The following is a 14,270-nucleotide window of genomic DNA, read 5'->3' on the forward strand; positions in this document are numbered from 1 at the left end:
CAATCAGCCTAACAGCACATCTTTGGGGTATGGGAGGAAACCGGAGCACCCGGAGGAAACCCACGCAACCATAGGGAGAAAGCGCAAACTCCCACAGACACTGGCCCAAATCCATGTATCTGCACAGCAAACAGTGATAGTCACTGAGCTGTTGTGGTGCCCATCTGCTGGTCCAGTTTTAAGCACACACACGACGCAAAGTACTAGGCCACTCTCGAAACATCCAAGAGCAGCCCACGCACAACCCACCGTGTGCATGCCCCTCGTTAGACAACAAGGTGGACCTCCACACCTGCGGAGTAAAAGAGACAAAACATCAACACGTGCAGCATTAGATTTCCAGTAATGTCCCGAGGCTCTGACCTTTATTTTAAACCGTCTCCTACAACCCTCCATCCCTGTTTCACTCGTGTGCCTATCTAAGTAAACCTTAAACAAGTCCAGCGTGCCTGCCTCCACCACCTTACTTGGTAGTGCATTCCATACCCTCACGACCCTCTGTGTGAAAAACCTCCCTCTAGCATCCAAATTATACTTCTCCCCCCTCACCCTTAGCTCGTGACCCCTCATGATATATGTCTCCAATCTAGGAAAAAGCCTGCCACTGTTTATCTATACCCGTCATTATTTTATACACCTCTATCAGATCCCCTCTTAATCTCCATCTTTCTAAGGAAAAGAGCCCCAGTTTACCCAAACCTTCCTCATACCCCAGTCCTTCCATACCAGGCAACATCCTGGTAAACCTCCTCTGCGCTCTCTCCAGGGTCTCCATGTCCTTCTGGTAGTAAGGTGACGAGAACTGGACGCAGTACTCCAAATGTGGTCTAACCAACGTTCTGTACAACTGTAGCATTAGACTCTTATACTCTATACCCCTTCCTATAAAGGCTAGCATACCGTAAGCTTTCTTCGCAACCTTCTCCACCTGTGTTGACACCTTCAGAGACTTGTGCACTTGCACTCACAGGTCCCTCTGCATTTCTATACTCTTAATCGGTCTACCCTTTATCATGTAACTCCCCCCCTGCATTATTTCTTCCAAAATGCATCACCTCGCATTTGTCAGGATTAAATTCCATCTGCCATTTATCTGCCCAATATTCCAGCCTATCTATATCCTGCTGTGTCACCTGACAATCCTCCTCGCTATCCACTAATCTTGCCATCTTGGTGTCATCTGCAAACTTGCTGATCACGCCACGTACGCCCTCTTCCAAGTCATTTATATATATTATGAATAGAAGAGGTCCCAGTACTGAGCCCTGCGGCACACCACTGGTGACAGAAAAGGACCCTTCCACTACTATCTCTGTCTTCTGTTGCCTAGCCAGTTTTCAATCCATCTAGCTACCTGTCCCTGTATCCCATGAGCCTTAACCTTTTCTACCAGCCTACCGTGAGGGACTTTGTCAAACGCCTTACTGAAATCCATATAGATGACATCAACGGCTCGTCCTTCGTCAACCGTTTTTGTCACCTCCTCAAAAAATTCTACCAGATTCGTAAGGTAAGACCTCCCCTGAACAAAGCCATGCTGCGTATCCCTAATCAGATCGCAATGCTCCAAATGCTCATACATCCTATCCCTAAGAATTTTTTCCAACAACTTTCCTACCACTGATGTCAAACTCACTGGCCTATAATTACCAGGGTTATCCCTACTGCCCTTTTTAAACAGCGGTACCATGTTCGCTATCCTCCAGTCCTCTGGGACCTCACCTGTGTCCAAAGAAGAGACAAAGATTTGCATCAGAGGCCCAGCAATTTCATCTCTCACCCCCCTAAGCAGCCTGGGATAAATGCCATCAGGCCCCGAGATTTATCAGTTTTTATGCTACCTAAAAACCCTAACATTTCCTTCCTCGTAATGGATATTTCCTTCAACTGGTCTACAGAGTGCTGCACTGTCGGAGAGACAGTAATGATGGAACGTTGCACTGTCTGAGGGCCAGCGGTTGGAATAGCAACTGAGAAGTTGCCACATTGATGTTGGTGCAATTCCTTAGATGAGATGTTAATCTTACTGTCAGTTTTTTATTGTAAATATTGCCAAGATGATATCAGAGGAACTGAAATGAAGTCCCTCATTGCAGGAATGTTGACTGGGGCAACAGCCACCCTCATTGATAGTTTATCTGGCCATGGTCTCGCTGTTTGAGGGAGCTGTGTACTAGTTACCTGCTGGATTACCTGCACATACAAACCCAAGTGAGGTTGGGACATGGCAGGGGCTATGGGGAGGAGCATAAGCTGTGTTAGGTGCCACATGTGGGAGGTCTTGGAGGCATCACGTTTCCTGAAGGTCCACATCTGCGTTAAGTGTTTAGAGTTGCAGCGCTTGAGGGCCCGGGTTAGGCCACTAGAGGTGCGTTTAGAGGATGTGTTTCTGGTCAGGGAAAATGAGGAGTTAATGGCTAGGAACCATGAGCAGGTAGAGGTCCCAGGGGCTGAGGAGCAGGATGGGTGGACAACTGTTAAGAGGAAGAAGAGGAAAAAGAAGAATAGTCCTGGTCCTCAGACCTCCCCAGTGGCCCCCCAAGATTCATCGACAGGGGCACAAAAGGATAGGCAGGTGGGCCAGAATGACTCAGAGGGACAGAAGGGGGCTGGTAAGGTGATAGTGGTAGGGGATGGGAGGGCCCAAGGCATCGACAGGAGGTTCTGTGGGCAGAGGCGTGACTCCAGGATGGTGGTCTGCCTCCCTGGAGCAGGGGTACAGGACGTAACGGGAAGGATAGAGGGAATTTTGAAAGGGGAGGGGACCCAGGCAGAGGTAATAATACACGCCGGGGAGATGGACGTAGGAAGGCAGAATAGGGCAGATGTACGTAGGCAATTTAGGGAGTTGGGGTGCAAACTGAAGAGCAGGACCTCCAGGGTGGCATTCTCTGGGCTGCTGCCTAGTACCAGCAGGGCTAGGAATGATGAGATCATGCAGCTGAATGCATGGCTGAGGGATTGGTGCAAGGTAGAGGGCTTCACTTTTGTAGACCACTGGGAGGTATTTGTGAGAGAAGGGCAACTGTATAGGAGGGATGGGGAAAATTTGAATGGGAGAGGGACAAATGTCTGAGCAGTGAGGTTAGCTGGAGTGTTTAGGCAGGGTTTAAACTAATGGGGGGGGGGGTGGGGATGTGACTGATAGCTCATTAGACACTGGGGTTGGGAGGGAGTTGGGTGTTAGGGTAGGTTTGGGTGAAAGGAAAATTATCAGGGAGAAGGAGGTTCCGAGGGACACTGGTGGGTTGGACTGTGTCTGTTTCAATGCAAGGAATGTGACGGGTAAGACAGATGAGCTTAGGGCCTTGATGTTTGTGAGGAAGTTAGATGTGGTGGCTGTAACGGAGACGTGGTTACGTGAAGGGCAGGACTGGCAGCTGAATGTTCCTGGGTATAAGTGTTTTAGGTGTGACAGAGGAGGGTTGAAGAGAGGTGGAGGGGTGGCACTGTTAGTAAAGGAGAACATCACAGCAGTGCAGAGGGAGGACAATATGGAGGAGTTAGGGCTTGAGTCGCTGTGGGTGGAGTTGAGGAATAAAAAGGGAGGGATTACGTTGCTACGGGTATACTATAGGCCACCCAACAGCCCGAGGTCAGTGGAGGAAGGTATTTGCAGGGGCATTTTGGATAGGTGCAGGAAGAATAGGGTGGTTGTAGTGGGTGACTTTAATCTTCCTGGAGTGGATTGGAAGGGGCCTAGAGCTGGGGGTACGGAGGGTGAGGAGTTTGTAAAATGTGTGCTGGAAGGGTCCCTAGAGCAATACGTAACTAGCCCGACTAGGGAAGGGGCTACACTGGATTTAGTGTTGGGTAATGAGCCGGGGCAGGTGGTTGAGGTTGAGGTAGGCGAACATGTGGCTAACAGTGACCACAAGTCCGTCTACTTTAGGATAAAAATGGAAAGGGATGAGTGCCGGCCGAAGGGGAGGGTGCTGAACTGGGGGAAGGCGAGCTATAGCCGGATTAGGAGGGAGCTGAAGGACACTGATTGGGAGGGGTTGTTAGCTGGCAAGTCCACGGTTGGCAAGTGGGAAGCTTTTAAGGGCAAACTGATAATGTTGCAGGAAAGGCATGTGCCGGTTAAGCGGAAGGATGGGAAAGGTAGGATTAGAGAGCCGTGGATTACAGGGGGTATCGAAGACTTGGTGAGGAAGAAGAGGGAGGCGTATGTTAGGTCGAAACAACTGGGTACGGAGAGTGCGCTGGAGGAATATAGAGAGAGTAGGAGGGAGCTAAAAAAGGGGAGTTAGAAGGGCGAAGAGAGGGCATGAAATGGCTTTGGCTGATAGGATTAAGGAAAATCCAAAGGCATTTTACTCTTATATTAGGAGCAAGAGAGTGGTTAGAGGGAAAATTGGTCCTCTTAGGGACAAAGGAGGGGAGCTATTTATCGAGACTGAGGGAATGGGGGAGATCCTGAATGAATACTTTGCGTTGGTATTCACGAAGGAGAGGGGTTTGGTGTCTTGTAACGTCTTGGAGGGAGCTGTAGATCAGTGGCAGGAAATATCCATTACGAGGGAGGAAGTGCTAAGGTTTTTAGGTAGCTTAAAAACAGATAAAGCTCCAGGGCCTGATGGCATTTATCCCAGGCTGCTTAGGGAGGTGAAAGATGAAATTGCTGGGCCTCTGACGCAAATCTTTGTCTCTTCTTTGGACACAGGTGAGGTCCCAGAAGACTGAGGGTAGCTAATGTGGTACCGCTGTTTAAAAAGGGTAGTAGGGATAACCCTGGTAATTATAGGCCAGTGAGTTTGACATCGGTGGTAGGAAAATTATTGGAAAAAATTCTTAGGGATAGGGTGTATGAGCATTTGGAGCGTTGCGATCTGATTAAGGATACGCAACATAGCTTTGTTCGGGGGAGGTCTTGCCTTACGAATCTGGTAGAATTCTTCGAGGAGGTGACAACAATGGTTGACGATGGGCGAGCCGTTGATGTCATCTATATGGATTTCAGTAAGGCGTTTGACAAAGTCCCTCACGGTAGGCTGGTAGAAAAGGTTAAGGCAAATGGGATACAAGGACAGATAGCTAGGTGGATCGAAAACTGGCTGGGCAATAGGAGACAGAGACTAGTAGTGGAAGGGTCCTTTTCTGGCTGGAGGTCAGTCACCAGTGGTATGCCGCAGGGCTCAGTACTGGGACCTCTCCTCTTTGTAGTATATATAAACAACTTGGAAGAGGTCGTACGTGGTGTGATCAGCAAGTTTGCGGATGACACCAAGATGGCAGGATTGGCAGATACTGAGGAGGACTGTCAGGTGACACAGCAGGATATAGATAGGTTGGTATATTGGGCAGATAGATGGCAGATGGAATTTAATCCTGACAAATGCGAGGTGATGCATTTTGGAAGGAATAATGCAGGGAGGAGTTACGTGATAAAAGGTAGACCGATTAAGAGTATAGAAATACAGAGGGACCTGGGAGTGCAGGTGCACAAGTCTCTGAAGGTGTCGACACAAGTAGAGAAGGTTGTGAAGAAAGCTTATGGAATGCTAGCCTTTATAGGAAGGGGTATAGAGTATAGGAGCTGCCGTCTAATGCTTCAGTTGTACAGAACGTTGGTTAGACCGCATTTGGAGTACTGCGTCCAGTTCTGGTCACCTTACTACCGGAAGGACGTGGAGACTCTGGAGAGGGTGCAGAGGAGGTTTACCAGGATGTTGCCTGGCATGGAAGTAATGAGTTACGAGGAAAGGTTGGAGAAACTGGGGCTCTTCTCCTTAGAAAGATGGAGATTAAGGGGGGATCTGATAGAGGTGTATAAAATAATGAAGGGAATAGATAGAGTCAACAGTGCTAGGCTTTTCCCTAGATTGGGGACAATTATGAGAGGTCACGATCTAAGGGTGAGCGGGGAGAAGTATAATTTGGATACGAGGGGAAGGTTTTTCACGCAGAGGGTCGTGGGGGTATGGAACGCGCTACCGAGTAGGGTGGTGGAGGCAGGCACGTTGGACTTGTTTAAGGTTTACTTAGTTAGACACATGAGCGAAACAGGGATGGAGGGTTATAAAAGACGGTATTAAATAGGGTCAGAGCCTCAGGACGACACCAGAAATGTAGTATTACATGTTAATGTTTTGTCTTTTTATTCCACAGGTGTCAGTCCACCTTGTTGTCAAACGAGGGGCATGCACACGGTGGGTCGTGCGTGGGCTGCTCTTGGAGGTTCCGGGAGTGGCCTAGTACTTCGTGTCGATGTGTGTGCTTGATCCTGGACCGATAGACGGGCACCACAACAGCTCAGTGACTAGCACTGCTAGCTGTGCAGATACATGGATTTGGGCCTGTGTCTGTCGGAGTTTGCGCATTCTCCCTGTGGTTGTGTGGGTTTCCTCCGGGCGCTCCGGTTTCCTCCCACACCCCAAAGATGTGCTCTTAGGCTGATTGGTTTACCAAATTGACACTATTCTCCCCTGAATCTGGCTACATTAATGGTTCCACTCACATACACACAGGGCAGGGTAGGTGTAGGAGGATGCGGCGACGCGGGCTCATTGGGCCAAAGGGCCTGTTTCCCGTGCTGGGTTGTTCTTTGTTTGTTCTATCTGGAAGTCTCATTATGAATGCTCACTCCCTTCACATTGATGTGCCCACATGCACTGTTTTCCCATTGAATCTGTGTTACCACTGTCTGAGTAAATTTTCATTTACCTTGGTACTTTTAATCTTAGGACTTTGTAAGTGCTTCATCTCCAAAATATATATTTTTTAAAACTGGGTGAAATTTAAAACTTGACATTAAAGAATTATCTTGAGCAGGAAGCATTGTCAAATATTCAGGATTTATTAATTGTATCATCTCAAACCATTGAATAATATAGGTTTCTTACCAAATGTCATAAGTATTTTTTATACAGGAAATTGAAGAAAAAAAATGAAGAATATGCTGTAGCTACAGACACTGAGGCTCATCAGGGGGAGAAAGGGTGGGGTGCAAGAGACATCCACCCCCCCTAGACTGGCTAACTCTAAGGGTCAGGAACAAGAGGGGGCTGCTGAGAGGAGGAAGGAGGGTGGGGAGAGGAGGAAGGAGGGTGGGGAGAGGAGGCCTCAGACTCTCAAGCTGCATAACAAGTTTGAGGTTCTTGCTTCCAGTCTGGATGAGGACGAGGGAGGTGAGGTCGGTGAGCAAACTGCACACGGTACAGTGATGCAGCAGGCCATAGGCAAAGAGAAGGGGAAAAGGAACGTAGTTGTAATTGGGGATAGTGGGGTGAAGAGTATTGACACTGTCCTTTGTCACAATGACAAAGTGCACAGAAGGGTGTGTTGTCTGCCTGGTGCTCGGGTCCGGGATGTCGCATCTGGGCTGCAGAGGAACCTGGAGTGGGAGGGTGAGAATCCGGTCGTTGTGGTACATGTGGGTGCCGACGACGTAGGCAAAATGCAACTGAGGATCTGGGGAGGGAGCTTGAAAAGCTGGGAATGGAATTAAAAAGTAGAACCGACAAGGTGGTCATCTCTGGGCTACTGCCTGAACCGAGTGCAGGCGGGCGTAGGGTTGATAGGATTAAGGAAGTGAATGGGTGGCTCAGGGATTGGTGTGGGAGGAATGGGTTTGAATTTATGGGGCATTGGCACCAGTATTGGGGTAGGTGGGACCTGTTCGGGCGGGATGGAGTTGGTCTGAACCGTGCTGGGACCAGAGTGCTGGCGAATCGTGTAAAGAGGACTGTAGACAGGGCTTTAAACTAATTGGGGGGGGGGGAAGGTGTGATGGTAGGTGACATTACGGGGTCTAAAGTTAAGGAGAGGGTACAGGTAAGGATAGAGCCTGAGGATGTCCCAATAATAGAGGGAGTAAGGGGCGTGAGTATGGTTGGTGGCATTACAGCAAATAGGGTCAGGGTGAAGGCTGGGATGAAGGCACTTTATCTGAATGCGCGAAGCATTAGGAATAAAGTGGATGAGTTGGTGGCGCAGATCGACACAAATGGATACGATCTGGTGGCCATTACAGAGACGTGGCTGCAAGGTGACAGGGACTGGGAGCTGAATGTCCAGGGGTATCAAGTGTTTAGGAAGGATAGGCAGGAGGGAAAAGTGGGGGGCATAGCTCTGCTGATTAAGGATAGCATCAAGGTGGTAGCAAGGGATGATATTGGAGCCAAGGAGCAGAATGTGGAATCGTTGTGGGTAGAGATTAGGAACAGCAAAGGGAGGAAGACGCTGGTGGGTGTCGTCTATAGGCCCCCGAATAATGATCTGGAGGTGGGGCGGGCTGTTAACGCGCAAATAAGTGCGGCGTGCAGGAATGGGACGGCCGTAGTTATGGGGGATTTCAATCTGCATATTGATTGGTCGACCCATGCTGGATGCGGTGGGCTCGAGGAGGAGTTCTTGGAATGCTGCCAGGATAGTTTCCTGGAACAGTGTGTGTTGGAGCCGACGAGGGAGTGAGCTATCTTGGATCTGGTGCTATGTAATGAGGCGGGTAGAATTAGGGAACTTGCGGTGAAGGATCCTCTTGGGGAGATCTCCTAAAGATCTTCCAGCAGAAATTTATTCCGATGGTCAAAAAGGACAGTAGGAGGAGAGGTAATAAGCCATGGATAACGAAGGAGGTGAAGGAAAGTGTTAAATTAAAAGCGGAGGCGTTTAGAGTAGCTAAGAGTAGTGGGCGAGAAGAGGATTGGGAGAGGTTTAAACGTCAACAAAGATTGACAAAGAAGTTGATAAAGAAGGGTAGGAGAAACTATGAAGCTGGGCTAGCGCTTAATATAAAAAAGGATAGCAAGAGTTTTTATAAATATATAAAAAGGAAGAGGCTGGCTAGGGTGAACGTTGGTCCCTTAGAGGATGAGAAGGGGGACTTAGTGGTAGGGGATGGGGAAATGGCTGAGGTCTTGAATAACTTTTTTGTTTCGGTCTTCACGGAGGAAGACGTGAATAATTTGCCGGATGTCAGAGATGGAAAGGTGGTAGGACTGGAGGGTCTCGATGACATTACTGTTACTAGAGAGGTGGTGCTCGACAGACTGGAGGGGCTGATTGTGGACAAGTCCCCAGGACCGGATGGAATGCATCCGAGGGTTCTGAAAGAAATGGCGGAGGTGATAGTGGATGCCTTGGTGGTTATTTTCCAGACGTCGCTGGATTCCGGGGAAGTGCCGGAAGATTGGAAAACGGCTAATGTTACGCCGTTGTTTAAGAAGGGTGCCAGGCAAAAGGCGGGGAATTATAGGCCTGTTAGTTTAACGTCTGTTGTAAGTAAAATGTTAGAATCCGTCATCAAGGAGGAAATAACGAGGCATCTTGAGGGGAACTGCTTGATAGAGCAGATGCAGCACGGTTTCGTTAAAGGGAAGTCGTGTCTGACAAATTTACTGGAGTTCTATGAGGATGTGTCTAGGGCGGTGGATAGAGGAGAGCCGGTGGATGTGGTCTTTCTTCATTTTCAGAAGGCATTTGACAAGGTACCTCACAAGAGGTTATTGCAGAAGGTCAGGGGGCATGGAGTTGGGGGTAGGGTGTTAGCGTGGATAGAGGACTGGTTGTCAAATAGGAGGCAGAGAGTGGGGGTCAATGGGTGCTATTCAGATTGGCGGATGGTGACTAGTGGAGTGCCCCAGGGGTCGGTGCTGGGGCCTCAGCTATTTACCATTTATATAGATGATCTGGAGGAGGGAACCGAGTGTAGGGTGTCGAAATTTGCTGATGACATCAAAATTGGGGGAAAGGCAAATTGTGCGGAGGGTGGGGAGAGTCTACAGAAGGATCTAGATAGGCTGGGCGAATGGGCCAGGAAATGGCAAATGGAATTTAATGTTGGCAAGTGCGAGGTGGTCCACTTTGGTAGGAATAACGGTAGGAAGGATCATTACTTACGTGGAGAAAAACTGCAGCAGGCGACGGTGCAGAGGGACCTCGGGGTCCTTGTGCATGAGTCGCAAAAACCCAGCCTGTAGGTGCAGCAGGTGGTCAGGAAGGCGAATGGGATGCTGGCCTTCATAGCGAGGGGGATTGAATATAAAAGTAGGGATGTCTTGCTGCGGCTGTATAGGGCATTGGTGAGGCCGCAGCTGGAGTACTGTGTGCAGTTTTGGGCGCCGTACTTACGCAAGGATATTTTGGCCTTAGAGGGACTGCAGAGGAGGTTTACTAGGCTGATGCCAGAGTTGAGGGGGTTGAGCTATGAAGAGAGGCTGAATAAATTAGGCTTGTACTCGTTAGAGTTTAGAAGAATGAGGGGAGATCTCATTGAGACGTATAAGATGATGAATGGGATGGATAGGATAGAGGTGGAGAGACTCTTCCCGCTCAGAAAGGACAGTAGGACTAGGGGGCACAGCCTCAAGGTAAAGAGGGGGCGGTTTAGAACGGAGTTGAGGAGGAACTTCTTCACTCAAAGGGTGGTGAATCTCTGGAATTTTCTGCCCGTTGAAGTGGTGGAGGCTGCCTCACTAAATATTTTTAAGACGCGGGTTGATGGGTTTTTGATAAGAGAGGGGATTAAGGGTTATGGGGAGAGGGCGGGAAAGTGGAACTGAGCCACGACAGATCAGCCATGATCTTATTGAATGGCGGGGCAGGCTCGAAGGGCTAGTTGGCCTACTCCTGCTCCTATTTCTTATGTTCTTATGTAAGTTTTGGTTTGATTAAGAATCGAATGTGACGTTATAATTTAATTTCTAGGAATGTGTATTGAGCATGGTATGTTATGTTGGAATCGAATATGGATTAATGAAGTTTAAAGACTGTAAATGTATTGGAGATGGGTAAAGATTATCATTGGAGATTGCACATAATATGCAGTTTATGAAGGTATCTGGACTGTAACATTAACACAGATGCTAATATTTCACATGAAGAGTAAGTGCAGCTATTTACCACTAGCTGCAGGCTCTTACACAAGGCTGTTGGAATCGAAGGGTCAGTACTAATTTTGGATTTTTAAAAAAATGGCCCAAGGACAGAAAACAGCAAGTTTTTTTTAGATTGGAAGATAGGTAAGCAGTCATGTTCCCCGAGAGTTGGTCATATATAAGTAGAAATTTTAGTTATTAAAATTGTTCTAATCTGTGCAGAGAACAACAAATCAAAAGAACAAAACTTTATTGAACAAACCCCAAATGGAAAACCAATGGATAAGATTTCACTTTTTATAATGTTTATACTTTAACAATCAAACCATAATTGTCATTAACTAATATGAATTAACAGGGTCATTGTGGTCAATATAAAGTATAAATCACATGTTAAAAGTCGTGGATTTACTGAAGATATGGCAGTAATTTCAGCAAAAAGTCTGATAACACCAGGTTTTAGTCCAACCGATTTATTTGATAATAGACTCACAAGCTTTCGGGTTAGTCCCTTCGTCAGGTGAATGGAGAGTTCTGACCTCAGACAGAGCATATGAAGCATAGACTGTTTACAGATTACTGATTAGAATGTGAATCTTTACACCTAACCTGCTGTTCAAGTCTTGAAGTGGCTGATAATGTGAGTGGAAGGAGCACTGATCACAGGTTAAAGAGATGTGTATTGTCTCCAGACAGTACAGTAAGTGAGGTTTTGCAAACCCAGGCAAGTGTTGGGGGTTACAGATGGGTTCATGTCGCACTATCTGTAACCCCCAACACTTGCCTGGGTTTGCAAAACCTCACTCACTGTACTGTCTGGAGACAATACACATCTCTTTAACCTGTGATCAGTACTCCTTCCACTCACATTGTCAGCCACTTCAGGACTTGAACAGCAGGTTAGGTGTAAAGATTCGTATTCTAATCAGTAATCTGTAAACAGTCTATGCTTTATATGCTCTGTCTGAGGCTAGAACTCTCCATTCACCTGACGAAGGGACTAACCCGAAAGCTTGTGAGTTTACTATCAAATAAATCGGTTGGACTAAAACCTGGTGTTGTCAGACTTTTTACTGTGTTTACCCCAGTCCAACGCCGGCACATCCACATCAGTAATTTCAGCCACAGAGTCCTTCCTCGGGTGGTGTTCCAGGTTTTGGTCATTCGACAACAGCTCCCAAGCAATCCAAATTCCGCAGGCACAGTCTTCACCAAACTGGTTCTCTTCAGTAGAACCTCCTCAGATCTGCTCATGATGCTGTGGATCCACCAAAAACATCGTTATGTGAACAACATTGTGTATCTGGACAGTCAGTTACTATCAACTAACAGAAAATAGTTCCAGTAACCCTGGTTTTCTCTATTGTCAGCTGCTGGATCCAACCTTTATGTTCCTCAATCTGCCTGCACTCTTGGGTGATCTGAGCAGAAATGGATCTGTACCTTTCATCTGTTTCAACCTGCCTCAATTTCCCCAGAAAGCAAAGTTTCAATTTCCCTTTCAGTTAAGGTCTGACTCAAAAAATGCTTTTTAATTCATGAATTCTATCACAGTAAACAACCTAAATTTTGTGATGATACCTAACTTAGAAGTGTGGAAAACAGTGGAGGTGATTCCAATAGACTACAAGAAAAGGAAAGTGAAATTTTATTTATTAGTCACAAATAGGCTTACATTTATACTGTAATGAATTTATTGTGAAAATCCCCGAGTTGCCATATTCCAGCACCTGTTCGGGTACATGGGGGAGCAATTAGCATAGCCAATGCACTTAACCAGCACATTTTCAAATTGTGGGAGAAAACTGGAGCACCCAGAGGAAACCCACATCGACACAGAGAGAATGTGCAAACTCCACACAGACAGTGACCCAAACCGGGAATCAAACCCAGGTCAACAAAGAACAAAAACAGCCCGGGAAACAGGCCCTTCGGCCCAACGAGCCCGCGCCGCCATTTTAACATTACCAGTCCGCCCCTCCACCCAGGTCCCTGGAGCTGTGAGGCAGCACTGCTAACCACTGTGCCACCCCTGGATAGGCTAGCAGGATGGGCAGACAAGTCTCAGGTGGAATTTAATTCTGAGAGATGTGAGGTGATGTATTTTGGCAGACAGGATAGAAAGAGACAAAAAATACATACAGTTCTAAAGTGTGCAAGGACAGAGGGACCTGGGGGTGGGGGGAGTATATTCATTGATTTCTGAACATGGCAGAGCATATTGAGGAGGTAGTTAGCAATGCATATGGAATCTATGGAACCTTCCCTGACCATTCCCTGGTTGTAATTACTGTGGATTAACACTAAGGCAGATGGTTGGATTTTTGCAGGTTCTTTTAACCCCTCATCATTCAATCTGGTATTTGTTACTGTGGAGGGATTTTGTAGTTGAGTTTGTTAATTATCACGTGATAGGGACATGGGGATTTGGTTAGCTCAGTTGGCTGGATGGCTGTTTTGTGATGCAGAGCAACGCCAACAGCATGGGTTCCATTTCTGTATCCGCTGAAATTAATCTGCTCTACTCAACCTTGCCCCTTGCCTGAAGTGTGGTGATCCTCAGGTTCAATCACCACCTGTCAGCTCTACCCCTTGAAGAGGTCATCTGGAACTATGGCAACTTAACCTTTACCAATAGCGACAGATGCACACAGATTGCAGCAAGAATCTTTCCAATCACCAATAACATGGACTAATATTCAACAACAGCCCATCAGGAGTGAGATGGGAACTGTTGGGTTGGAGTGAAGGGGAGGTGCAGGGGTGGTGTGAGGTGGGGCATAGTGCTTCAGAGACCAGTCACCAAGGCAGTTGACAGGCTCCTATGCAGATCAATATCAGGTGGAGAACAGACTCCATCCTAATAAGAATATCTTAGTCCTTCAGAGGGTGTAACACAGACTCAGCAGAATGGGGCTGGATTAACAGGACGAGGATAGATTTCAAAAACTGCGTTTGTGCTCCCAACAGAAGAGTAATGGGTGCCCTGTGATCACCAATCTCCATTCCCTCTCCGAGCTCAATGAACATTACCACCCAAATCTGTTTTTTTTAATTCATTTGTGGGATGTGGGCATCGCTGGCTGGCCAGCATTTATTGCCCATCCCTCATCACCCTTGAACTCAATGGCTTGCTAAGCCATTTCAGAGGGCAGTTGAGTGCCAACCACATTGCTGTGGGTCTGGAGTCACATGTACGCCAGACCAGGTAAGGATGGCAGATTTTATTTCTGAAAGTGAGCCAGTTGGCTTCTTATGATTATTGCTTATAGTTTAATAGTCACCGTCACTGAGCTGAGCTCTCAATTCTAGGTTTGTTAATTCAACTGATTAATTTAAATTCCACCAGCTGCAATAATGGGATTTGAATTGGTTTTCCCTGAGCATTAACCTGTGACTGTGGATGAATAGTGAACATATCAGTGTGTCAGCATCTCAAGGTTACAACTG

General features: G+C 47.2%; 1 protein-coding gene across 1 annotated transcript in view; it reads right to left on the minus strand.

Annotated features, from left to right (window-relative positions):
* Nucleotides 1-12,002: 12,002 nt before the first annotated feature.
* LOC145351969 (hexokinase-1-like) overlaps nucleotides 12,003-14,270 on the minus strand; it is an 84,663-nt gene continuing 82,395 nt past the window's right edge. The window contains exon 12 of the mRNA XM_080201812.1: nucleotides 12,003-12,078. Coding sequence (XP_080057938.1) covers nucleotides 12,071-12,078 — 8 coding nt within the window. The 3' untranslated portion in view covers nucleotides 12,003-12,070. The remainder of the gene's footprint in view (nucleotides 12,079-14,270) is intronic.

Source organism: Carcharhinus amblyrhynchos, chromosome 13 (assembly GCF_965287045.1).
Source record: "Carcharhinus amblyrhynchos chromosome 13, sCarAmb.v2.hapA, whole genome shotgun sequence".
Classification (NCBI taxonomy): domain Eukaryota; kingdom Metazoa; phylum Chordata; class Chondrichthyes; order Carcharhiniformes; family Carcharhinidae; genus Carcharhinus; species Carcharhinus amblyrhynchos.